The sequence below is a fragment of the Lonchura striata genome, chromosome 2 (assembly GCF_046129695.1).
Source record: "Lonchura striata isolate bLonStr1 chromosome 2, bLonStr1.mat, whole genome shotgun sequence".
NCBI lineage: Eukaryota > Metazoa > Chordata > Aves > Passeriformes > Estrildidae > Lonchura > Lonchura striata.
Window position 1 is genome coordinate 36,287,185 of NC_134604.1, and position 27,634 is coordinate 36,314,818.

Below are 27,634 nucleotides of genomic sequence, written 5' to 3' on the forward strand. Positions count from 1 at the left end.
CAAGCTGAAGCAGAGTCCTAGAGCTGATTTTTTTTTTTTTTTTTGGTGGGGAGATATGGAGGAAAATGAAGTTCAAAATGAAATTTTATGCTAATGAGTTGTGTATCTATTTCTTCATCTGACTTTGAGGAAATCAAGACCGGCCACCAGCATAAGAAGTTGTTGTAGATCGTGCAGATAATTTGTAGTATTTTTTCAAGTTGGTAAGAGACCAGAAGTCAAACTTGATTATTATATTTTAGGCTTTCAAAAACCAAATACCTTAATTTATTTTATACATCCTTTAATATTTGGATTTTATATCTAAAGCTGTGATGCTTATAAGAAATTTAGTGGGGTAAACCAGTCTGTACTGGGCCATCTTACTGATACTTGCAGAATAGTTAATTTCTTTGTTTCTCATGCATGTCAATTCAGAGAATTAAACATACACAGAAGAATGGGAATTGCATTTCTTTTAAGCACAGTCAGTAGATACCCTTTGCCTATGGTATAATGGGATTATTTTATTTTTTTATTTCAAATTTCTAGTTTCTGTCTTGTGCTTTCATTCAGCTCTAGCATGCATGCAATATGTTCTAATAGTTGGTGCTGTTTTAGTGCTGCTGTCAGGTGTGCTGTGTGTAGCTGTTCTCTAAACACACACAGTGAGCAAAGAACAAAACTTCTGATCCTTGTGGGCTGTTGTTTCTAACTTTAAATTGATGTAACAGCTTTTTCCATTATTCACACCTGCAGCCAAGATACAAAGCTTATGTACAGGTTCAACCTTGTGTCAGGCTTGAAGCCAAAGTGGTTATGTGAAGATTAGCTGGAAAAGGTGCTCATAGAGTGAAATTTGAGATGTGTCTCTTTCCTGTAGAGGAGATGGCTCACTGAAAAGCCTACCTGCATGGGATGCCATGGAGCCGTGATGCTGTGTGATGTCCTTTCCCTCTGATTACCGACAGGGACACACCTGGTGCTGCAGGGAGCTGCAGATGGTATTTCCCTGAATGTGGCTGGTTTCATCCTGTCTACCAACATCTTGCAGCCCTGCAAGCAGAAGTTGTTCCTTGGTGTTGCAAGCGTACCAAAGTAGCAGTTACGATGTGGTGTTTTTGCTGTTGCAGCAAGGCTGTAGATGCAATTGCTGCTTTCCTGTTTTGTTTTGTGAAACTTTCTCTCCCCCACCTCGATGCTGATCAGAATTGGTGGCTGCTAAATGCACGATCCACAGTGGCACGTGTCAAACACTTAGCCTCTTAATACTGATAGATTGCCATCCCTGCACTGAGCTTCTGTCATTTAGTCTGTGCTCTGCCTAATTAGAAGATTATCTGGATAGGTGACAGGACAGGTTTCGTGTTTGCTGTCATTGTTCATCTCTACTTCCTTGGATCCTTTTTTGTAGGATTAGCAATAGAAAATAAAATACAAATAATAGTGGCTGAACTACATCTGGGAGAACGATAAAGCAAATTTATTTGTAGTTCTGAAAACCTGGGAAATAAAATAATTGCAACCTGGATTAAACCTTTTAAAAACATTTAGCAAAGTAGACAGTTCTAGACCTTTTTGGGGTAGGGGTAGAGCTGGTTTAAATATTGAATATGACTAAATAAAAATATTATGTTGGATCTGAAGTGCTTGTATATCCTGTGCCTTTATACCAAAAAAAGAAAAAAATGAGGAAGTCTTTCAAATGAGAACCGTGTTCATCAGAGAAGATGAAACTTTGCAAATTCTTTTGCTTAAACAATTAGTCCTACACAGAACTTTAGGTCACATCTAAAAAGACCTGGAATGCTTTTATGTTGCTTAATCTGTGACATACTGACATTTCACATCCAATTTTTTCCTCTCCTCTGAAGTTAATCCTCTGAATATGATGGATTTGTAATTCAGTCTGGAAGGCACATGGAAAAAATGAGTGGCCTTTGCCTTTAGGGGTCTTGAGAGACCTTGCACAAGGGTAACTTTGTTCTTGCTGGTGTAGTGCAAATTTGTGCTTTTTTTCAGCCTTGAGAAATCACACCTTGTGAAGTAGGGCTCTGAGCTGGTTGTTCCCCATGCCTTGTCCCACCCCTTGTCCTGTGGAAGAATTTCACCAGGAAGATAATACCTTGAATGGAAGCAGCAATGATGTGAACATTTAGGGTGTTTACTGCCATAGTAGTTAGTTGCAGAGTTATGTATGTAGCTGGTGGAGTCTGAGCAGCACAAGCCTCTTCATTGCTCTGAAAAGAACCAGGTAGCAGGGGAATGGAGACTGGTCAAAGGGGTGCCAGCAGTAAAGCAGATTGAAGAGATTCCTGCCTTGGTCACCCATTCTTCCCCTTGTGCTGGAGCTTTGTGCCTCTCAAGTCTGGGGCAGAAAATGCTGAGAGTGCCTGTGGTATTTCTCCTTTCAAATGGAGGAGTTTTAACAGAGAATAGCATCTTCACTGTCTGCTGGAGGATTTTAAAGCCTGTATGTGTTTATGGACTTCATTTTTACATGGTAAGCAGAATCTGGAGGTTCAATTGCAGCACAAAACTATTAATGGTTTGTGGAAGTTGAAATCAATTTGTTTGTGTTCTCATTAGCTGGTTGGGCTTCCGACATAAAAATAACCTTTCATCATGTACTGTTTGTTTCTAACAAGGGCTGACCTGACTACCCTGGTGCTTTCGTACAGCATATCCTGTAGCTGTTTAAATTGTCTTTGGTCTTTTTAAATGCCTGTCCAAACTGTGTGACTCAGGGCAGGAGTAGAGTTCCTGTCTGAAGTTTTCCTTGTTCAAGTCTTTTAATCACTGAAGAGATAAATCAATGCTAAAAATCAGACTTCCTTAAACAGCATTGCAAGAGCTGGTGCTGTGATTTCTACATCATAAGAGAAGCTTCAGAAAGATACATGAAGTGTAGAATCATAAACACATTTAGGCTGGAAGAGACCTTTAAGATCATCAAGTGAATCTGTAATGTAACACTGCCAGGTTTATCACTAACCCATGTGCATTATCAAAGGCCAGTGTATTCTCAAGGACACAGTTGCAATGATAGATTCTTTCTATTACAAGGATCCTAAATCTGCATTTGCTTTGGGGACATACTTGGCTGGAAGCTCATTATAGTAAAAAGGCATGTCTATTGTTATCCGTATGGTTTGGTAAATGGGATAGATTAACAAATAAAATTAAATCTGGTGAACAAAACCTCTAAATTATGAAGCTTGTGGAAAATGACAATGACAGAGTCAGTCTTGGCTTGGATCAGTGTACCCTTTGCTGGGTGGAAAACTGGCTGGATGGCTAAGCCCAGAGAGTGGCTTAGTGAGTGAGGTTAAATCCAGCTGCTGGTCTTCTGGAGGGCAGGAAGGCCCAGCAGAGGGATCTGGACAGGCTGAATCCATTGTCTGAAGCCATTTGTATGAGGTTCGACAAAGCAAAGTGCTCAGTACTGTCCTTGGGTCACAGCAACCCCAGGCAGTGCTACCGGCTTGGGGAAGAATGGCTGGAAAGCTGCCCAGGGTAAAAGGATCTGGGAGTGCTGGTCAACAGCAGCTGAACCTGAGCCAGTGTGTGCTCAGGTGGCCAAGAAGGCCAGTGGCATCCTGGCCTGGATCAGCAATGGTGTGGCCAGCAGGACCAGGGCAGGAATTGTCCCCTTTACTCAGCACTGGTGAGGTCACACCTCCAATCCTGTGTTCAGTTCTGGCCCCTCACTACAAGAAAGGCACTGAGGGGCTGGAGCGTGTCCAGAGAAGGACAACAGAGCTGGGGAAGGGTCTGGAGCACAAAACTGGTGAGGGCTGTCTGAGGGAGCTGAGGTCTGGCAAGAGGGAGACTGAGAGACCTTCATGTTCTCTACAACTATATGAAAGGAGATTGTAGTGGGGTGAGTTTCTGTCTCTTAAGTAACAAGCAATAGAAGAAGAAATGGCGTCAAGTTGCAACAGGGAGGTTTAGATTGGATTGTAGGAAATCTTCACTGTAGGGCTTGTCAGGCACTGCAACGGGATGTCCAGGGAAGTGGTGAAATTGCCATCTCTGGAAGTGTTCAAAAGGTGTGTGGATGTGGTTTTGGGGTGGGCTTGTCAGTACTGGGTTATTGGTTGGACTCAGTCTTAAAGGTGTTGTTCCATCCTAAGCAGCTCTGTTATTCTAATCTATGATCGTATCTCTTTTCAATTTCTGGTATTATTTACACTGAAGACTTTCCATTTAGTGGGTTACACAGCCTGATGCAAAAAGGTGCAGCTTGCATCTCCCTGCAGGGACAAACTGAATCCTAGCAGGTACTGGTGGGATGAAACTTCAGGCATGGCAGGCTCAATAAAATCTGTCCCCCACATCCTCTTTTGTTATACAGACGTGACAAGAAAGTCCCTGCCTTCATGAACTTAAAATTTGAATAGAGGAAGCAAAGTATATGAGAGGAAACAAAACTAATATGGCCAGCTGACCAAACTGGAGTTCCCCACAGCCCATCAGGAGTAAAAGCAGGAATAGAAGCACATCAGTGAAATCCCAAGGAGGCTAAGGTCCACACTGCTGTTCACACAGGAGGATATCCTCAGGCTATCCTGTATCTTCCTGTCCTCAGGAAATAATTCAGACAGGATGAGCCCTCAAAACAACTCCATGGACATGTGGAGAGTAAACTTAAAAATCTTAAAACAATTTAAAATGCCCTGGCTTCTCACCAGTAAAACACCTGGCTTGATTTCACATGGAATATCCAATTTGGGAAAACAAAGCTATCACATGGAGGATTGAAATTCAAGGCATCACAGAAAGGTTTCAGATGCTCACAATCTTGCCAGAAACCCAAAAGCATAAAACCATCATGTGCTGATTTACCACCTCAAATGGTATTGGATGCTTTTAGTTAAAAACTGCCCTGTGAATTACAGTTTTTTTTGGTAAAGGCTTGGCTTTGCTGCGCTGTTCCTGTAGTCACTGATGACCTTAAGGTACTGTTGAGAAGGAAGTGGGTTTTAGCCCATATGTCCTGTTTTGTCTTTGTACTCTACTCATTGCCTGAGTTCCTGAATACTTCCAGAAGTACATTAAGCAGACTAACATCTGTACAATAATTAACATCTGTTGAGCATTTTTTGTCTCCTCCCCAGGGAAGATGTGTAGCAGAGTGACTTGTTTTATTTTAAATGGACTTCTAAAATAGCAAAAAAAACACATTACAAAAAACTCACCTTGAGATAAGTAATCTTTGAGAGTTTAACCAAAGCACATGGTGCATTTGCACATATAAGGTAAAAGATACAAAAAGGTGCTATGTAGTTCAAACAGAAGGCACCAGGGTGGGGTTTGGCCATTCCTCCCAGTGTGAGTTTGTTCAGTAAATCAGTCTGGGGAAGGTGCCTCACCCTGAGCTGATCAGCTGCACTTCTCTGTAGAAAGTTTCTCTGAGCTGAAGGATCAAAACTGCTGACTTGAGCCTTCAGTCTGGTGCTCTCATCAGTCTCATCACAGTGCCTTGTGCTGCCCACTGATGTTTGTCACCAGCTCAGGGAGTGCAGTTCCCAGCAGCCCTGCCTTGGATAGCACCTATAGTCTTCCATCAGAGCTGCCTGCCTCACAAGCCATCTGCTGTATGCTTGCTTTTATTTTCCCAAATGCTTTGGGAGTCTTTGGATTCAAAGGTGTGCAGGAAAATACAGGGCTTTCTTAATTGAGCAGTGTTCACAAAGGTTTTTGTATGTGGAACTGAAATTTAAGTGTTCACTTTGCCATCCTGCCTGCCTCAACTGACAAGAATTTCTCTTAAAAACTTATTAATAACTTATGAGTTTCAATGCTGCTTTTTCAGATTTTATCCTTCCTCTTATTAGTATCAGAATGACTGTTCTTGTGTCAGTAGATCATACTTTCATCTGTAAAACATTTCTGTTGCATCACTGATGATGACTGTGTTATTTTTTACCAAACTTGCCAGATAGTCCTGTTTACAGAAGCTTAGAACTTTGGGCTGAGTAACTGGTTTGCATTAGTTCTAGAATAGTTTAGTTTTAGAAGTCATCTTTGCCATCATCTCTTTGAACCTCCCACACAAAGCAGGGAAAATTTAAAAATTGTTTACGATTGCTCAAGTCCTTGTACTTACTGCTGACATCCTGAACACAGTTGTAATTAAGAATTTTAATTGGAAAAAACACATATCTTCTGGTATACCATTACCATTGTTTTAACCAACAGTTAAAGTATTTTAAATGTGTACTAAAGAGATTTTTTTTTTCTTCTTGCTGTTGTGGTCTGGTTGTAAAAGTCATTGCTTTTAGCTTACTTCATTTGTGTAAGAGTGGGAAAAAAAATCTTTCTGGTTCAACTTTTTAATGATATCTGCTTAAGGAAAAAAAAGCTATAAAACTGCCTGATTGATTTGAATACTACAGTAGGCTTCACACAGTTGCTGGGGTTTATGACCTGTTTGCATGGCTGTTCCATAAAGAATGGTGAGGTAAAGCAGTAGTTTGAATGAGCAGTCCCTGTGCACAGCCCTGCACACTCTGGCTACACAACAGCCCCATCTGCTGTTCCTCAGCTGCAGCTTTCCCTGCGTGTCACAGTTTTATATTGATTCTTGGGCTTCTTCCCTCTGGCTTGACAAATTTTAACACAGTTTGTACTCTTGTGAGAAGATACTCCTTGGGATATCTCCACACTGTGTCTTGATGTTCTGGATTTAGAATTTATTTGATTTATTTTTTTTTTTTTTTGCAATAACCAGCATTTGTAACACTTTCTTCTCTGACTGCTTTACAAACATTAGGTTTTGTTTTGGTTTGGATAATTTTTTTACTCATGTTGCATGTCTCACCCTTCCAAAGACAAGCTACAACAAGGTATGAATCCTCATAATCTAGAACTGAAGGAGTTTCTGCTCTTCAGCTGAATCATAGTTACTTGTGATTTTTTTTTTTTTTCCTGGAGAAGTCTGGATTTTTGTTTGTTCTGCCTGGGATGTTACATGTGTCCACGGTTGGATGTACTGTGAGTATGATGAACAGAGGCAATTTAGCTGTTGTGGGAGTATCAAATTTCTACAGACTGAGGGAGGAATGGGAAAGAATAGCATGGCTGATGGCAGTGAGGGAGTGTAGAGCATGTCAGTCAAGACAGAATCATAACTCTGGTCAACATGGTTACTAAAACCACCAAAAGAGAACCCTAATTCCTGTATTTTTCTCCCTCTTGGTTTTGAAAGAAAAACTCAGTAGAGCATTGTGATATTGTGGTTTGTTTTGGGGAAGCAGATTTGCAGATCACATCAGAGGAAAACTCCAGTAAATCACATATCTAAAGAAAATTCGCCATAATTTGGGAAAAGATGTGCATGTTGGAGTATCACACTCCTGATTTTCTAGCTCTTGTGAAACAGGAACAGTAAGATTGGCTTTAAAATTTTTTAAAATTGTTAAAATTTGTTCTGCACAATACCTCAGCCCGATGTAAAAAATTTTCTGGGTTTTTTTTGCTGGGTTTTTTTTTGTTGTTTTTGCTTTGGCTTTCCCTCTGCACTCTTTTTTGTCTGTTGCATGTTAAGTTGCCTGCGCTAGTACATATCTTTGTAATTTGGGAAGTTGAATACTTTTTGGGGTGTAGTCCTCTAGCTGGCACTCTGGCTTCAAGCAGGAAGGATGCAGAATCAAGTTTTAAATCTAAATATTTAATTTTAGATTATTTCATAAAAGGCAAGCAGGATGCATGGCCCTATTTTCCTATCTCTGGCAAGCAGCCTAACAAGAAATTTTAAATAGAAAAACAATTTCTCCTGCTTACAAACAGGGAACAAAAGATATGCTAGTTGTACTTTCTAACAGTGTTGGAGTTTATCAAACTATACAGTGACATTTTAGATGTGCCTTAACTGATTGTTCTCTTTAATTGTCCCAAGCTCCTATGACCAGAGACTTTTTCAGTTGCTGACCTTGCTCTGCCTTTCTACATTTAAGCACTCTTAATAGGTGAAACTAAAATAGATATACAGGTGAGTTGTTAGTGTGAAACAAGCCCAGCATGTTTTGTCAGTACTGAAGTTCAATGAAAGAGCCCTTAAATATGCACATGATAGCATCACCATGTACTTAAGAGTAAGGAGCAAATGGCCTCCCTGAGGAAAACTGTGAAAGTACATAAAATAGTTTTATTTGGGCCTGGAAGCAGTCACTGAAGTTACTTATTGAAGGCAAAGACTTTGTCTCATGTCTGTCCACACCATGCACAGACCCCCACCTGCTCCTGCTGTTTAGCAGCGAGCTGCAGCACACACATCCTCCCACTTGAGTCCAAGAGTGAGTAACCTCTGAGGGAGTCCAGAAAAGACATTTTGCAGCAGACTGTACATCTGAACTAAGTTCCTGTGCTCTCTTTGACCCAAAGCAAATACAAGTTCCTGGTGTGGAGTAGCTGGATCCTGCAGGTCAAGCGTTAGGCTTTTCTGAGCTGCCTAAAGGAATCCACCTAGCAGGTGTGTTACTGTGATAACACCAAGTGCTTGGTTTTGGGTGTGATCTGGTGCTTTTCAGCTTTAACTAACTTGCAGATGTTCCCAAAACAGAGCATGTGAAAATTTATTTCCTGTAGCATATGAGAGGTGGGGGCAGAGTTTGGGTGTGAAGGCAGATGGATGGGTGAGCAGAGATCCTCAAGCCAGCAGATGTCAGGCTGTTACCACTAGCAGGAACTGTGACAGGAAAAGATTAATCGATGCACTGATAAAAGTCAAAATTGGGAAGCTACAGGTCATCTTCAGCTGATGAATAACAATAGTGAAGAACTGTGAATACAAGGTAATTAAGTAGGATAGATCTTCTGGAGTAATTCTGTGGTTTGGTTAGATTTTTTTTTTTTTTAATATTTCATAGTAAAAGCCTTTGTGGGTATCCCAGAATAAGATTATGCCTATGCAGGGAGTTACTTGTGAAAGCAATTTACTTGTAAAAGCACAACTTTCCAGTTGGATGAATTCTAGGGGAAGGGTCAAGATGGATGGTGAATACAAAGCAGTGTGAGTTAAAGCTGGAAAAAATGACCTTAGGAATTGAATTTGTAGTGAGGGAATAAATCTAATACTGTGGGGTTTGGGTTAAGGGGTATGATGTATATAGGCTGTCAATATTTGTAGAGCAGTGGTAAACAATAAAACCCACTTTGTAACAAGAATCTGTTTAAATTTAATTCTTATGCCAGAAGGAGGAGAGAAAGAAGAGGTGAGATTTTTGTTGGTTTTAGTTTTGGAGTTCTTTCTGTTTAGTTTGCTGTTCATTTTAGTAATGACTAGTAAGGTTTTCCTGAGACTCAGAACATCCTGTGATGACTCTTTTTACTTGTTGATACAGTTTTGTTGCATGAGGTACTTTGTGACCTTCCAGCATGCTGATTTGTCTGACTTCCTAAATACATTTAGAGTATCTGGTGTTAAGTAGAATGCTATAAAAGGGGCATGGATCTTTTTTCTTAATGCCTTCAATATACACACCTGTAATTTTGACTATTTTTTTTTTCACAAAGCAGAAATAATTTGATGGATTAGGACTATAAATTAATTTAATGACATATTCTTTTTATCTGTTAAGTAACTGTCAGCACTCCCAGTGGGCTCCAGGATCAGTTCTAGCTTTCTGACCATGTTGCTGGTGCTTGTTCTTACAGATTGATCACTTTGGCTTTGATGAAAATCGTACATTCCAGCAGCGGTACCTGCTAGCAGATCAGCACTGGAAGAAGGACAATGGGCCAATACTATTCTATACAGGCAATGAAGGAGACATCGAGTGGTTCTGCAACAACACGGTACGTGGGAAATTGTGGCATTACAGCCCTGCCTGCCAGTAAGGGCATGCTGAAAAAGTGAGGAGGGACAAGAAGACAGTCACAGAAGGTCATTGAAGGACAAGTTTGTAATGATTGCTGTGATTGTTATAAGAGGAAGCTGAACAAAAGTACATAAAAAGTTTAAGGGGGTTCAGGGTCCTATCTGAAGCCCCAACAAATAAAGGGATACACTTCTATTACATTCCTTGAGCAGTGAAGAAAATTTCTAGAGGAAACACCATAGTTGCCCTGAGCTAACAGTTCAGAATTTTGGACCAAATTAAAATTATCCTAGTACATTGGATTCCCTAAGTAAAATGGAAGGTTTTCATGTTTGGATTTTTGTTTCTCTATTAAGAAAAATATGAAGGGAACTGGAAATCAGAGCCAGGTAATTCTTGTTTTCTACAGTACCTGTGGAAGTTTTTATCTCCCTGATGATACAATGCAGAATGGAGTGTGTGGTATTTATCAGCCATCTCAATACAAAGTCCAGTAACATGACAGGAGGTTGGCATGTGCTGAGCTGAAAGCCACCAAGGACTGCTTGTATGCTTTGTGCTGCCAGCAGATGATCTCTGTCTGCTGCTTCTCATAGCTGGTGGTAACAAACTCTTATCAACAAGTAATAACAAGTTGTACTTATTTATTAGGTGAAAATAACTGCAATCTCTAGATTATTGCTTATTGCCAAACAAGTTTTGTGTTTTCTGTAATGTAGTCCTAGCTCAAATGCATGGTTTTCTCCTGTAGCCTTTATTTCCTGTGGATTGAGCTCATGTCATAGGAGTTCTGTTAGAATTGCCTGTGTGTAGTCCCAAAACAAGGATGCTTAATATTTTGCAGCATAAAATATACATACTGTCTTTGTATATATCTTCTCTGGGTTGGTACATGTTTTGTGTGTTTTCTTACTTCAGTGATACCATAAAACCAAATTGCACTCTGTCTTTCTAGTGGCATTTTGATAGAGATATCTTCCTAATCAAAGAATTGGAATGCACTAGACGGAAACTAGAGAATTTTTAACAAGTTGAATCAATTATTCTGAGTGTCTGTTTTCCTTCAACCAGGGTTTTATGTGGGATGTGGCTGAAGAACTTAATGCCATGTTGGTATTTGCTGAACATAGATATTATGGAGAATCTTTGCCCTTTGGAAATGAATCTTTCAGTGTAAGTGTCATCTTTTGTCCTCCTAATAAATGTATTCCAAACAAACATAATTCTGCATATTTTAATTCTTGCCAGGGCATTGAGTGTTAACTTGAGTAATATGTAACTCTTTTGTAACTATCAATTACAGGGTAAAAAATAAAACCAAACTAGAAGGACTTTTTTAGTCCTTCAAGGGACACCTGCAAAGAATATTTCATTTGTTCTCAGGCACAGATTTAGACTTGTGATTTTAGCTGTAGACCTGGTTTTAGCTATAGCTGCCATGGGGAATAGAAAGACTGTTGCTGAAAATCATGATAACCTGCCTTCTTTCTCTCAGGATTCCAAGCATCTCAATTACCTGACATCAGAACAAGCTCTGGCAGACTTTGCAGTACTTGTTGAGTACTTAAAGACGACCATTGCAGGAGCCCAGCATAGTCCAGTCATAGCTATTGGAGGGTCTTATGGAGGCATGCTTGCAGCCTGGTTTAGGATGAAGTATCCACATGTGGTGGTTGGGTGAGTGTGCTCCTCCTGCTTAAACAGAGCTGGCATTTGTTACTTCTGTGCTATAAATATTACTGCTCTGGGAGAAGTACCATAATTCAAGCTGGCTTGAATTTTTCAGTACTGGGAGAAGGATTCAAGTTACTTTGAATTTGGGAAGAGGTGCTGTTTGCCTGACAAAGGCAGCTGTTGGTCAGCAGGTACTGGATGGTGTATTTTGTCAGAGTTATCTGCTGGATTTGTGAAAACATGTGAGCACTGTCTTGGCACCTAATTTTTTTTTAGGGTCTCCAGACTTTAGGCAGGTCTTTAATCTCTTCAGTACCCTAGTTACCCTACTCCAGTCAAAGTACATGGATTGAAAACAAGCTAGACAGTATATTTTCATGGACTAGGCCTCTCTTCATTTGGGTTCATACAATGCCTAGTGAGAAAGGCCTAATTGATAGATGAGAATGAAAAACAATAAAGTAATCAAGTGTGAATTTCTGCCTTTTGTATTTGCTGCTATTGTTGTACCAGTGTCCAAGACATATCCTCCAGCAGCCTTTTGCATGCAGACCTGTGGAATAATTTTGCAACATTATGGTTAGTTCACCTAGAGCACAGTGTCCAAGCTGATTTATAAATGCTGCCTAGATAGTGGCTGAGGGGAGGTTATGGAAGCCCATTTTGCAGGAGTTCAGGATCTTTTTATGTCCCTTTGCAGAGCTCTGGCAGCCTCTGCCCCAATCTGGCAGTTTGCTGATTTGGTTCCATGTGGCACATTTTTCAACATAGTGACCAATGATTTCAAAAAGAGTGGCAAGGGCTGCTCAGAGAGCATCTGGAATTCCTGGAATGCTATTAACCACCTTTCCTCAACAGGTAAGACGTCACCAGTTCTTTTTCAAAGAATAGTAATCATCAGGAGTGTGTTATGGCTTTCCCCTGTGTATGTATTTGGTTGTTTGAGACTCTGCTCCTCATACTGAAAACTTGAATCTAGCACTACTTTTAAATGTTTTGTTGTATCACAAACTTCTTTTGGGCCTGGTGGGATGCAGAATCCAGGTCCAAACATTCCTAAGGTCAGATAAGGACAGACTTAAGATCAGAACTTCAAGGCTTATATTCCTTCTGAAAAATAGGCCAGATAGTCACTACTATAAAAAAAGTACTTTGTTTGCCAACCAAGACATTCAGGGAAAGAAAATCATTATAGTCACTATGAACTCAGTGATAGGGACTAAGTTAGACTTGAGGATCTTTTCTAACCTAAGTGATTCTGCAAAAGAGGTTGTAGGAAGGTGCTGACTAAAATTTGATCTTCTGTGCTTGTATGTGTGTGGAATGGTTTCACTAAATTAGTTAGTCTAAGTGAAAACATTTTTTAGTAGCAGCACAACTGATGTATGTTTTAATGGTACAATACATTAAATATTGTTTTATTAATTTATTTTTATTAAAGATGCAGGTTTGCAGTGGCTTTCCAACACATTTCATTTGTGCAGCCCCTTAAAAACTCTTCAGGATGCTGCTGTATTGAAAAATTGGCTGAGTGAAACATGGGTAAACTTGGCTATGGTGAATTATCCCTATAAAGCTGACTTCTTGCAGCCTCTGCCAGCTTGGCCTATACAGGTAATTTAGAATCAATATCTTATAGGATTGACTTTTTGGTTTAATGAATTCTCTCCTCCTTTCCTAGCTTGCACCTTCTCCTTTGTTTTCTTGGCTCCATAGAAGCAATGTGCTAAGAAAAGACAACCAAGATAATATCTTGTGCATGAGCTGGTTTGTTGCCTAACTGCCCCTTGTAGGTCTAACAGGTTATATCAACAGCCCAGGAGAAAAAAGTGCCCGGGATGACTGAGAAACCTCAGCTGTCCTGCAGAGATGTTCTTGAGTAGCAGAAATGCTGTATACAAAAAGCACATGCAATTAGAGTTTCTGATGTGAGACTTAGCTGATAAAGCTTGCAACTCAGCAAGTTTTGAACCTGTGTCCTTTTTGATGTAGGAAAACTAGTGAGAGAAGAAGTAGATCTCCAGAAACATGTTCCTTGCAGGGTCTCTTCTCAAAGCAGAACCTCTTCTTACACTTACAAGCCTTCGCTTGTGCAGTTCTGTTTGTCCTTGGGGTGTTCTTATTCTTTTAAGACTCTGGCTGAATTTCCCTGCAGGACTTTGGATTCCTATGTGAGGTAGGTAAGATATAAGTATTTTAGGCAGTAGTTAATTATAAAACAGAATCTTTCCCTTGTGTAGAGCTGCTTGATGGAGGAGAGAGGGAAATTAATCTGTCCTATGTGGCTGACTACAAAGAGAAGGATAAACACCTTGAAAGTTATTTCTGCTTATAAATCTAACCCAGAAAAGGCCACTACCCATCTGAACAATACTAATGTATGAAATCTGATTTATATAAGCTGTTAAGATACTTTATTTTCTGAAACAGTAGCTCTGTTAGGACTCTGAGGGCAAGAAAGGGGGAGGGAAATGTGGACTTGATGATCTTGGAAGTATTTTCTAATCTTAATGAGTAGCTGGATATATATGTGTATACATGTATGTATGTTGTTTAATCTGTTCTCTCTAGTGAGCTGCCTATTTCAAACTGCAAGGGGAGCCCCAGTTGATACTTGGAGCTTCTCTATTATATATCTGTATGTGCTGTCTTTAGAGAGGTGCTAAATACTAGCTATTAAATATCATCTATTTTAAAGTATGGGAAATGTATTGAAAAATTTGGTGAATGAAACATTAAGGTGGAACTGTTGGGTTTTTAAAAATTTTTTTTAGTCAGGAAATAAAAAGTTTCAGGTTCCTCATAGTAGCATGCACTACACACATATGATAGTGCATTTTGTGATAATCGGGGTATATAACTTCATAGCCACTTTTTTGAAGTGGTCTGATTGTACTTGGAAAAGAAATTAATATCCCACCAGGTGTCATGTATTAATATTTAATTCCTATAGATTGAGATGACTTCTTATCTCTTCATTGCAGGAAGTCTGCAAGTTCTTGAAAGATCCCAGTCTCTCTGACAAATTGTTGCTGCAGAATGTTTTCCAGGCAGTAAATTTATATTACAATTATACAGGAGAAGCCTTGTGCTTGGATGTGTCACAGACTGCAACAAAGAGTCTGGGTGAAATGGGTTGGTACTACCAGGTATGCTCACTAATCTTTATAATTTGCAAGTTGGTGGTTTCTTGATCTAGAGGTGGTGAGAATTGTCATTTAGCTGTTAATATATTGTGCCAGAAGTATTGATGTGTACTGATGACAAACATAGTCACAAACCAAGTGTGATTGTAGTGGGGAAGGCAAGGCAGGAAAAAAAAGCAGCTTTCCCAGGAGATTTGGACTGTATTTTCATTATCTAGCTACTTGTTGAGTTTCAGCTATTCATATAGGCTGGAAAATTATGTACAGCAGACAATTGTAAGTTGTGTGGGCAGTCAGTTGTATGAGGTCTAACAAGGCCAAGTGATGGGTTCTGCACTTGGGTCACAACAACCCCATGTGGGGTTAGAGGCTGAGGGCACAGTGGCTGGAAGCTGCCTGGTGGAAAAGAACCTGGGGGTGCTGTTCAGTAGCAGCTGAACCTGAGCCAGAGTGTGCCCAGGTAGCCAAGAAGGGCAATGGCATCCTGGCCTGGATCAGCAATGGTGTGGCCACCAGGATCAGGGCAGGGATTGTCCCCTGTACTCAGCACTGGTGAGGTCTCACCTCAAATCCTGTGCTCAGTTCTGTGCCCCTCACTGCAGGAGAGACACTGAGGGGCTGGAGTGTGTCCAGCGAAGGGCAACAGAGCTGGAGAAGGGTCTAAAGCAAACGTCTGATGAGAAACTCCCTGAAAGGAGATTGTAGGCAGGTGGCTTTCTCTCTTAATTAACAAGCAATAGATTGAGAAGAAATGGACTGAAGCTGTATCAGGGGAGATGTAGATTGAATATTAGGAAAAATGTCAAGCACTGAAACAGGCTACACAGGGAGATGGTGGAGTCACCATCGTGGAGTTTTTTAAAAGATACTATGCACTTAGGTACATGGTTTAGAGGTGGACTTGGAACTTTTTGGTTTATGGTTGAACTCAGTCTTACAAGGTCTTTTTCAACCTAAATGGTTCTGTAGCAGTTAGGTAGTAATTACTGATCAAATGCTGTTTGAATTGCCTTTTTTAATACTGCAGTAACAACTATTGGATCTTCTCTTCAGAATATACTGACCTGCCCTTTCTTTCAGGCTTGCACTGAGATAGTGATGCCCTTGTGCACAGATGGTGTCCATGACATGTTTGAGCCTCAGAAGTGGGACTTTGATGCCCTTTCAGAAGAGTGTTACAGGATGTGGGGAGTGAGGCCTCGCCTCTCTTGGATTCTTTCTATGTATGGAGGAAAAAACATCAGTTCACACAGCAACATCATCTTCAGGTGAGCCTTGTTTCAACTGATGGTGTAGAGTCTTTCACCAGTTTGGGTTTCCAGTGTAAAGAATCTGCTCCAAATAGCAAAGGGATCTGTCTCCAGCACTCCAGCTGAATAAATGATGGGCATGCTTTGTGTTGCTATTGAGAGTAAAATGGTCAGTCTGCAGTGGCCAAAGAAGCCAACTGTTGTGTTACTGCCTTTGTGACTCTAAAAGAAGGATCTGAGCTGGGATTCTGCCAAACATCTTCTTTCCATGTGGATTCCTTCTTATCTTGTGGCCAAATTCCAGGTTTCCCATGCTGGTAAATTCCTACTTTTATGAACCCAATGCACTGTTGCTTACACACAAAAGGAAAGTCTAAATGAGTTCTAGCTACAACACAGAATCTTGGTCACCAAAATTACTGCTCTGAGTGATAGCCTTGTGAAGGGGCTGGCATGGCATTCCTTTTTCCCTTTGGTACAGAAAAGAGAGGGAAGTAACTTTGGGAGTTTTTCTATTACTGACAGCAGCTTTTTCTATTAGTGGCATTTAGGCAAGTTACAACAAACTTGTGTAAGATCCAAATACAAAGATGTTTCTATTTTAGTAAGGAATACTGGTAGTACAACAGAAGTTTGAAACACTTTTGTATGTGGACAAAAAGTGAAAGAAACCTTTTAGCCTAGCACAAAAAACTAGTCCATGCTGCTTGCTCTCTATTCAGCCTTCACTTCCCCTGATTTTTAAGAGTGAACTCTGCTATCTTTAAAGGGAGGTTCATGATGTTTTACTTATGCTGTGAGGTGATCCAGGTGAGTATTGTCTATTCATCAGGCTCTTATGTAGGAAGAAGGTGTTCCACAAACCCATTGAGACCTCAGGAGTCCTGACGTGATGTATCCATTACCCACTGTGGGAAGCTCCTGGATATATATTCTGTGTTCTGGTTAAAATTTTGCAAGGCCTTTTCATAAAACACCTTGCCACTTCTATAAACCAAGCTCAGAATTAGTCTTTTGGATGTGGTATGAATTTTAAAAGTAAGAAGGTCTCACTTGAATTAGGGATTATTTTCTGGATCACAGCTGTTAGTGTTGGTCTGTTTGGCTGCAAAGGCCTTTTGCTTTCCTGTTGTTTGCCTCTTGCTGTTTCTGTCCCAGCAGGATATCTACTCTGGAGGGAGAAATCCTACCCTTTTTTGGAAAATTTTTAATAAAAAAAATGTGTTCGTTTCACTTAGTTTCTGCAGAGTGTTGCTTAATTCCAAGGCTGCACAGCTCTGTACAGTAGAAATCTGCTTTGTAAGCCATAGACAAGCAAACAAATCTAAGTAAGTGTTTAAGAATTTATGCCAGCTGAAGGAGCTGGAAATGAGAAAAGCCTGAAAGCAACCAAATGAATGTTAAAGTAGCGCTGTACACACAAAGCCTTTGGATCTCAAGCTGGGATGTTTCTCTTCAAATAAATACATTGTCAACACTGTACATTTTATATAAGAGCCTTTTATCCTCAAACACTGCAGAGTGCTTTACAAAAAACATCCTAGTGTTTACCAGGGGATGTGGCTCCCTGTGGGGTGAAAAGGACTGTGTTTCAAGTGACAGGCAACTTGCACAACAGTGTAGAGCAGGAAGGGAAAAGCACTTCGTCTAAAGAGAACCACTGTAGGGTGGATTTATCCAGACACAGTGGGATTTGGCCAGGATGCCTAAACTGGTGCTGTTGCTTCTCTCTCTGTGAGCAGTACATCACTCTGCACAGTCACACTGTTGTTTGTACTGTGTGGGATTAATGTAGGGAATTCCATTGCCATTCTGGTACCTTTGTGGAGTTATGCAGTGTGTAAGTGGTTATTAGGCTGACAGCAGATGGTACTTGCCTGTTCTGGGCCATACACCTTTATTAAAACTAGTCTGAGGAAATTGGGGGTTTTAGAGCACTGTTTCCCCTTTCCCTTCCAGCAGTGTCCCCTCCTCTTATGCGAACATGCTGTGTACTTGGTGTGGAGGTGTTGCACAGTGGTGGGAAGTGACATTTTAACACTGTTCATACATGTGGTGGCAGAGAGCTTGTAGCAGTTGTAGTATCTCATCATCAGTATACTGTGGTAGTAAAAATCAGTCCAGGTTATATCAGACAGTATGAAACTTGGTGTGCACAGTCTAAAAATAGGGTTTTTTTCAATCTCAGTGAATCCCACCTAAGTTGTAGGCTTCTAAGTCAGGGCACCCACATATCCAGTCCTGCACTGGCATGGGAGAGGCAGAAAGGGAAGGCTCCGTTTTAAGAGATTCTGGTGCTCTGTGCAGAAGGGAGAATTGTTAGCATTAAGAAGGGAATGAAGGCAGAACAATGTGTGCCTGAAGAGAAAAGGATAGAGAAAAAAGTTAACAGGAAACATGACAATTGTGGAGGGTGGTCATGTTAAAAAAGGATCCACAGACAGTGCTTCTACAATTGTGCTAAACTTCTGGGCAGGGCAGGAGGACTGAGGAGATGAAGAGAATATAGGAAAGGGAACTGTATGCTATGGGATAGGCAGAACCCTAGGTATGCTATCAAGGAAGTAGATTAATTGAAAACAGGACTAGCATGCTGATTTTTGCATTCGTTTTTTTTCTGAAGTCCTGCTTGCTTGGCCACTGCTAGAAAGAAATGTCTGACTTACTCTTTCTCTTCTTTTGCTTCTTTGGTTTATACTGGGAAATTCCTGTCCTGTGAGATGGGCAACTGAGTAATTACATGCTTGGTTAGTTTTAACACATAAATAATTGATTCCAGTTGGAATTATCTTAATCTGCAAAAACCGTAAAGATTTATGATTTTGTGGGTAGCCTTTCATCCCCTTCCCTTCAAGTTTAACTTCCCAAACTGTGTCAGTGCCTCTGGTGCCATCCTTTGGAAGGAGATGCAGTGGATGCAGCCATTAGCGCACAGAAAAGCCTGTGGCATGCTTAGCTTCCACATGACTGGGACCAAAAGATCCAAGTTCATGTGCATGATGAGTCTCTCAGCAACTCATCCCCTGTTGCCAGGGTGCTCTGCTGATTCAGTTGACCTTTTAAATCCAATGCTTTTGGCTTTTGGGCAGCTCTCAATTCTTTCCGTTTTGCAGATGCAAAATGTTTCTCTCGTCCTAAGTCATATTTAGAATCACCGAAAGTAAAGAACTACAGAGACTCAGGATACTTAGTTGTTTTGGTTTTTTTGAGTGGTGAAACAAGTAAAATACTAGTTTAGACCCCAGATTTTTACTTCTGGTTATTTTTAAAAAAGCTTTTTATAAAATTCATTATTTTATTATTATTTTCTGGTGCTACCATTTTACTAACTGCATATCTCTGTGTCAAGGATGTTTTAATTTCTTAGCTTCTTCTAGAAATTTACCCTCTCATACCACAGCTCATCTCTGACATTTCCTTTCGTGGACAGGTCCAGTGTTTTAAGTGAGAAACAGATCTAAGTTTGTGTAGTTCCACAAGTATATGGATGTTGCTTTCTTTGTGCAGAAAAATGGGCCACGTTTGGGAAGGTCATTGCAGTAAAGGAAAAGAAGATGTAGTAGGGGTTATTGGGTCAAGTCCAAAGCTAGAAATGGGAGATGGAAAGCTCTCTCCCAGCTGAGCCATTGGCCTGCTCCATGGACTATTCTTTGGAGCAGTATCTATAGTGTAAGGAATTTTAAAAATTGATCTAGGATGAGGAAGGAGGGGGAGTAAATGGTATTAAGTTGTCCTGTGACAGAGGAAGAGTCAGGTTAGACATTTTTTTTAAAGGATATAATCTTCATTTTCATATGATTATTAAAGTCAGCGCACTAACAAACCATCCAAGCATTTCTTTGCAAAACCAGGTCGGCACTCAGCAGAGACAGCTAAAGGTAGAACTTCCTAAAAATTCAGCTCTAAAAGGTCCAGTGAGTAATTTGTTTGTGGTAGACTGTGAAGAAGGAAAGTGAAGTGCTTTGGTTTGGGAGTTTGGGTATGTTTTGGTAGAGGGAAACTTGAGACTTTAATGACAATTACAGGTGGCAGCAGATTTCTCTTCAGAGGCTTTTGCACTGTTATAGGTTATTATCTGAATTTGCAGATAATTAATGAGAAGTGTAGCCTTGTTTAAGCTGCTGATAGCTCCATAACTCGGTCAAGAAGTTGCTTCTTAGCAGAGAAGAAGAATGTCTTGTGGGCACAAGACATGAAGACAGGGTTGAGGTCTGTTTCTGTTGCTGCGCAAGCAAAACTAGTAGAAAGGCTGATGTGAGCTGCAGCCTCGCTGACTGCTGTGCACATGTGCCCTAATGAAATAGTCTTTCCTTACAGCAATGGTGTCCTGGATCCGTGGTCTGCAGGTGGGGTGACCCAGAACATCAGCAATTCCCTCGTGGCAGTTGTGATCCCAGATGGAGCCCATCACCTGGACCTACGCAGCCGCAACCCTTTGGACCCCAAATCTGTGCAGCAAGCTCGAGCCATGGAGATCTGCCTCATGAAGGAGTAGATTGAAAAGGCCAGGCACGGCCACTGAAGTGGTAGTGCAGCAACTGTGGCCACTACACCTCTCTTGGCTTTGCTGGGAGTAGGGCCAGGCCTTGTGATGATATGGTCATTGGAGCATTTCCGTCCTGCTTCCTCACCTGCACCACAGTGGTCACTATGGCTTGTGTCCATGAGAGAGGCAGGCAGCAGATGGATGGAGAGCCTTCTCAGATGATAAACTCCAGTCAAAGTACATGGATTGAGCTGCCTGCTCTGGTTTGCTTTCCTCTTCTGCTCTTCTCAAATGCTGTACTTACCTGGACAGTAATGGGTTCTTGTTCTAGGCTTGTTGCTTTTCTCACTGAACTGAGTGTTTGCTCCAACTGCTGGTATATTCAGCAGTGGATTACATGGGAGTGCTGTTGGTGATGAAACTCCTGCTGCCTCCACTGTGATTGAATTTCAGACATCCTCTGCTGGTGGAGATAATGAGGAGATAATAATCTTACTGTGATGTTTGGTGGAGAGGTAGGGAAGGCCAGGGGAAAGTGGCTGTGCTGTTTGTAAGGAAACTAAGCAGCCCTTACCCTTTGGAATCAGTGTTGAAAAATAAATAAATATATAATTTTTTCCTACCTAGTTTTCCAGCAGCTTATTAATCAGTGGATTTTTGTATTCTGTGCTGTACTGAATGGTCAGGGCTGGGCCCAGACTCACTCTGCTGATAACTGGCTGAGGATGCAGAATCTGCATCAAAATTTTACTTCTTTTGCTCCGAGTCCTAATTCTGAGATGTCACTATCTGTGCTGATGGTTACCAAAGAAAACTGAGTATATTTTGTGTATGTGTGTGTATCCCCTACAAATACTTAGCTTTTTAAAATCAGGAAGTTTTTGAAGCTAGTCTCTTGAAGAGCAAATGTGACACTTGTGCTGGCTACATCTTATGAAGTGACAAATAATTGGGGCTGTGCCTTGTGTGGGTTCTTCCCTCCCCTCCATTCTGTGTATTGTTCAAATTCTGCATGATCTGTTTGCTGATGGCTCTTCAATAAAAGCCTTTTAAAAAAAATTGTTTGCTGGACAAACTATTGAAAACACAAAATGCAGCTATTCCCTTGGATCAGCCTAAAGCCTGATGCTGAGCTCACCAAGCCAGGTGCACTGGGCTTTCTGTAAGGCTTCCAAACCAGACAAACTGCCCTGATTCATGAGACAGCATATTTGACATTAATAAATGGCTGGGGCAGTCCCCTTGTTTTCCAGCTTTAGCTTCATTCACACTGCAGCCCTTCTTCAGAAAGGATTTTTTGCAGTTTAAAGGACAACTCTGTTTTAGAATGACTCGGGCAAGTCTTTATGTCCCCAGACTCTTAAAATTCTATCTCTCTTGAAAAGTTTTCTCAGCTTTGGTGATATGCCTGACAGTTGAGTATATTCCTAAGATCCCTGGTGGCCTTTTATGTTTCCAGTTTCCTCCTGTCCTCTGGTAACAGAGAACCCAACAACAAATTTTTGTATTTTCAAACACTCCTGTGTATCTTCTTTCCAATAGATTATCTTTTTCCTCATCTAGTGTTAAACATGGTATTTATGTTCAGACTATGCAGTCTGAACATTCCTGTGCTTTTGAGCAAGGTAATTTAGAGACTCCAGAGAACAAAGCCAGGGCTAAAGGATGAGCTGTGTAGGATTTTCTGAAACCTGTTGACCGAAAGCTGTTGGTGTTCCCCTTTTCCAATAGTTCCAGTTTTTGCTGTAAATATACTCCAGACTCTCACTCATAGACTTTAGAATCACGTATCCTCGATTATTTTGAAACAAAATTTATTTGGTTTTGATCGGTTATGTTACAGAAAAGTTTTTAGAAATACTGTTGTATCTTGCACATTAATTGATGTGTCGTAATGTCCCAATTTACTGCAGGGTGAGGAATGAAACCTGTAAGTCTTAATATAAATTTGGGAATCAGAAATTATTTAATTGAGCAAAGAAGATCCTGGTCCAATTTCTCCTACTAGTCCACTGATTGCTCAGGGTGCTACTCTAAGTGAAAATTTTGGGATAAGCATTTCCTTGTTGTGTGGATAAAGATGTGAACAGCCCAAATTAGCAGCTACTCTGTATTATTAGTCAGCTTGTGTCTCCTCTCTCTCCCCTGCTAGTGAATTTACTGTCTTAGGAAACAGCTGCTGCTTTGTATGGAAAACACTTTTTAGTTTCAAGCTGCATAAGTAATTTAAAATTTCATTCTTTCTCTTTTCACTCCTTTCACAAGCAAAAAAAGTTACCTTCAACATTTAGGACACCATGCAATTTTTCAGCTTTAAGTTTTGTGAAATGATACTTAGAAAATTTTTTCAGAGGGGTTTTGTTTGTGTTTTTTGTTTGTTTTTTTGGGGGGAGAGGGGTTGTTAATATGTTTTAATGTTCCATACAGTTTCTGTGTGTGAGACTGATTCAAGTGCACTTTGGATCAGGTTCTTATTGGTTGGACCAGTTTATGAATGATGGGACTTGTTTTTATGGTATTTTTAATAAATTTTACTTTTTTTTCCATGAAGCTGAGTAGTCAAAACTTTAGGTCTTATTTATCTCAAACATTCAGACTTCATCTTAAAATCCATATACACATCTCTGAATGCCACCAAGGGACTGCCTTGTGGTTTGGCTACCTTATCTAAATGTTAGCTATCCTGTGTGTTTCATGCAGGTGAGAACAAGTTCAGCCATAACAAATGGTTGATTTATCTTTCCAGGCATATGATGATAGGCCATACTTCATCTTAGGCTTATGTAAGTCCTTGACTTGTGTCAGAAATTACTGGAATTTAAGATTGTATGTTTCCTACTCACTGGGAAAAATGCAGAAGGAAAAAGAGTTAAATGTTTTCCCCATAGCCTGAATCTTAGTGGTGAGCCTGCACTTTGTATCAATAAAAATCCATTAAAATAATGATGAGTTTCTGGAGCTGGCTTTTGTTTTGCAGGGACATCAATTTTCATCCTTTGGCAGATTCCAAGTTCTGCAAATGACGTTGTCTGGTTTGTACTTGACTTGAGGAGTGGGGGGAGAGCTGGTTACAGGAATCTTTGAGTCACACACATGGCAGTCAGGATGACATATGGTGAGTCTGCACTCCTTTGGGAGTTCCTCGCTTCAGAGCTTTGGCTGTGGTGAGGAGCAGGTGTACGAGCTGGTTGTTCTCTGTAGGTGACCACAATGAATGCAGTCAAGCTACCTATAATGGGAGAAGTCCATTTTTCTTTTGAAAGCTTTCCCAGGCAAACACGCACTTCCCACATGTCCGTACTGAGGAAGGTTGTGAGGACAGATCTGTAATGTCCCCTGACCTGGCAGGGGGAGGATTTAAACAAGTAGTTAACAGGGCAGAGCTAAGGCTGCAGACTCTTGGGAAGGAGTTAATAGGTTCTGCAACTCATTTTGTTTGTAGGAAAATTGTAATTTTGAAGATGATCAAATATTTCATCATCAAAAGAGTATATAGAAAGGAAACTCCCTTATGGAGCATGGATTCTAAATCACAGGAAAAGTGAGAAGTTTTGTCTCCCATGCTGTCTGCCCACCAAGGATGTTGCAAAAAATGTCATTATGCTTTAAATAAAGGGATTTCTTTTTCTACCTCTGCTCTTAAAAGGGATATTTAGCTGTTGTGAATTGAATCTCTAAGGAATAGTGAGTGAACTAAAGAGCTTTATGTAGGTTAAAGACAGCACATAGACACTTGGATATTTTAGCTCCTTCAGGACTAATGGTGGAATCATTCTGCCTTTCTGGCAGTCAGGAGGACACTAAACATGGGATGAAAGAATACAGGGGATTGCATATTTGAAGCCTCCATTTTTAGCCCTCTCTTGTTAATTCAGAGCATCATATTATGCCGTAACTGGCATCTTACTGAGTGTTACTACTGTAGCCTCTAGGTTTTGGAGTTTTTTAAAATAATGTAACCTCTCTGTGTTTTTAAACCAAAGCCTCTGTTTTATAAAAATGACTGCAAAATCTGTCTTTTTAAAGACAGTCCCTGTCAAAAAACTAAAACCGTTTATTTTGGCAGTGCAGGTTAGCAGAAAATATGCAGTCAAACAGTGGCAAAAAATATGAACTGAAGATGTCTGCAGTAAATTACAGTGCTTAAGTACTTTTTAATTCCCTTTCTATTGTTAGAAAAAATCCAGATTTATCATCTAAAGATGCTGGACATTGGAGTTTCCACTGGTTGGAGCAGACTTGTGCTCCTGTATTGTTTGCATCCCTTAATTTCCCAGCACTGCCTCCAGCTGCAGGAACATAAGCCTTTCTTGTTTTACACCCCAGTCCAACTTTATTTTACCAGCAAATCTGAAACCATTTGATCCACATGCCTTAAGGCACTGTCCATCTCTGTATCCTTTCAATAATACAAGCCCAATGAAAAAATTGTTTTACAGCAGAGACAGCTGACGGCACTCCTGCCCTGAGCCCTGCTGAGGTGGGGACCTGCTTTGTCCTTGCTGCACTCCCTATGGGGATCCCATGGTCCTGGGGCACGATGCAGAGACAGCAATGCCCCCAGCACCCACACCAGGGAAGAGTGAGGATGTGCTCCTTCAGCGCGGAGCACCTCACAGCTGTGCTCTGCAGGGCAGTAATCAGCTCAGCCTCGGCTGCTGCTGATCTTGCAGTTGGGTTTTGGGTGGGGGATATTCAGCATTGGGGGTGCTTTGGGTGTAACCTGTGGGCATCTCCATGTGTAGCAATGTTCTCTCCAAAGTCCTCAGTGCTGTACCCAAGTGTTTCCTGGGTGTGGAGCAAGGCCTCCCCTGGGCGGGTGGGACTCTCAGGGGCTTTTCCCTCCGCTGGTGATTTGAACAATCTTTTGGTTCCATCCCCCAGTTTAGAAAGTAGGGGCAGCGAAACACTGAGACCGGCAATAGCAAATCCCTTCCGTTTGTCTTGTTGTTTTCTAATGTATGCGACCTCTCTGGGTGGTTTAAGCGGTTTAGGTACTTTCTATAAAAGGGATCTTTTAATGACAAAACTAATGTGATTATCTTAACCAAGTGTGAGAGGCGTATTCAAGGTTTAAAGAAAATCTGTTAGAATAGCTGAATGTATCTGCTTAATCCTTTCTCTAATGTGGGTGGACAATGCTCTGGGAAGCAACTGGTCTTTCTTTCTTAGAGTAAATGCCTGGTCTCCAGAGGTAGGAACTTGTTTGCAGCTTTTTATACCCTTACGCTTCACCTTCTAGAGAATACAAAGGCACAGGAGACAGGCAGAGAGCTTTGAGAGGCCAAGTTTTACCTCAAATAGCTGGGGGTGTAACCAATACAGGGCCAATTCCAGCAGGCGACTGAGCACTCTCTGCTCCCTTTGACTGCCACCTGAATAGAGGGTCCTCCTTTTTTGCCCTCCTTCAAAACCACACTCCCTGCAACATAGAATACAAGAATGCATTCTCCTTTCTGAGCATGTGGTGCAGTCGTCTCCAGTTACATGGATGATAAGACTCTGCCTTGGTTTGTGCTTTGGGTGAGCAGCCCTACCCATGCAGATCTGGGGCTTTAGACTCTAAGGTCCAGTTTTCCATATGAACCCCTTGTACCATCTGACAAGTTTTGGCAGGGTGGTGCCTGAGCAGGGGAGGGAGGACAGTACCAAAGGGTGATGCTGTGGGATGCAGCCACAGCTGGATCTTGTCTGGCACCAGCCTGGTGGTGTTCAGCTTCTCTGCTGTTCATAGGCCTGTGCTTGTGGCTCTTTGGTTTCCCCATGTCCATCTGAAGGCACGGGTTTTAGACACATTAGGAAATCTTGTTGGGAACAGTTGGCAAGATAGGTAGAGCCCCCCATGTTGCTGAAGCATTTAACAAAGCAAGAAGTGGCTCTGGGGCTCTTTAGCAAATGGATTTGGCTTTACAACAGAGACAAACACGTTGCATTTTCTAATATGTTTTCTGAGCATCCTCAAAACAGCACATCAGGAGGAAAAGGATATTGAGCTATTGCCTTTCCCAGTTGGAATGAAACACAATCTCCTCTCACCACTCAGCAGAACAACACAGGATAAGGACACACCTCAAAATCACTGTGTGTGGACTTGATGCTGGGTTCTCTGTTGTGGAGAGAGTCAGTGTTAAAGAACTGAGTGCACCACATAAAAAACCAGTCCCAGATTGTATCAAACTGAATATTCTGAAGGAGGGGAAAGCAATTCTGCACCACTGCAATGAGTCCTTCCTTCCCAAAGGAACAGGATTTTGTGCTCGCTGTCACTGAATGCCATGAAGTTCTTGTTTCCTTCTTTCAGCACATGTACGCATGGTCACCCTTCCTTCAATTCTTCCCTCTGACTTGGTGTCATCTGCAAGGCTAAGACATTCCAAATAACTGGAAATCTGAGAACAGCATAGCTTTTTCATTGTCTTTCTTGTAGAAGATACACTTGGACTAGTTTTGAAAGCACTTTTTCTCTAGAACTTTTGCAGCACTGAAAGTCTGACCACCTTCTTGCTGTCTGCATCCCTACGTCAGTCCTGTTATGGATTCTCAGCTGAGATCTGACCAGCTACCAGGACAAGGGAGGAAAAGCTTTGGCTGCTCTAAGCTTTAGAAGTGATGTTCAGTCCTCACAGCCTTCATGCTGCAATGAAAACAGGGCCCAGCCATTTCTGAGAGGGACTGTGAGGCCGGTTTAACAGTTCATCACTGTCCAAGCAACTGGGATGAGGAAGAGGAGCAGTCTGGGGTGCCTCCATACAAGGGTAAGGAATTTCTTTTAGAGGGTTGTTCACAGGGTCAAACAAGTCTGAGAGAGCTATGTATAGGATCACCAGTGTTTCATCACAGGTGTTACATAACTGTTTCATAAGTAGGGAATTTGGACCAGAATAAGACCACTTAGGTCTTGAGTATTTCTCTTCATAAGGAATTATAAATATTTTCATGTGTATCTCTGCCCAAATCTTGAGCAGTGCTCCAGGGCTGCTCAGCATTCCCTGGGAAGCTATCCAGTACATCTGGGAGATGCTAAGGAGTCATCAGGAGTGATGGTAGGCACAGCTCAGTGTGTCACTATTTCCAGCACTGGCTTTCCAGAGCGTCCGGAGCTCTGCTTCCACACCTGCATCAGTCTGATACAGAGCAACCCCACTTTTTGCACTGCCTAATGTCTCTTGGTGTTCCTCCAAGCATCTCGCAGATCCACTGACTGTGCTCAACTCTTTGGCTGAGGCAGGCTCTGGTGATGTGAGCCCCATTCCTTTGGTCTAAGGGGAGGACAGC

General features: G+C 41.2%; 1 protein-coding gene across 2 annotated transcripts in view; it reads left to right on the forward strand.

The window, feature by feature from the left end:
• Positions 1–23,302, forward strand: part of PRCP (prolylcarboxypeptidase) — a 28,848-nt gene extending 5,546 nt beyond the window's left edge. The window contains exons 2-9 of one of the 2 annotated variants that reach the window (XM_021545035.3): positions 9,640–9,780; positions 10,875–10,976; positions 11,299–11,480; positions 12,178–12,335; positions 12,919–13,091; positions 14,528–14,626; positions 15,704–15,891; positions 20,191–23,302. In XM_021545035.3, coding sequence (XP_021400710.2) covers positions 9,640–9,780; positions 10,875–10,976; positions 11,299–11,480; positions 12,178–12,335; positions 12,919–13,091; positions 14,528–14,626; positions 15,704–15,891; positions 20,191–20,368 — 1,221 coding nt within the window. In that variant the 3' untranslated portion in view covers positions 20,369–23,302. Of the gene's footprint in view, positions 1–9,639; positions 9,781–10,874; positions 10,977–11,298; positions 11,481–12,177; positions 12,336–12,918; positions 13,092–14,461; positions 14,627–15,703; positions 15,892–20,190 lie in introns of both variants that reach the window. The other variant, XM_021545033.3, reaches the window with a different exon arrangement.
• Positions 23,303–27,634: the final 4,332 nt, after the last annotated feature.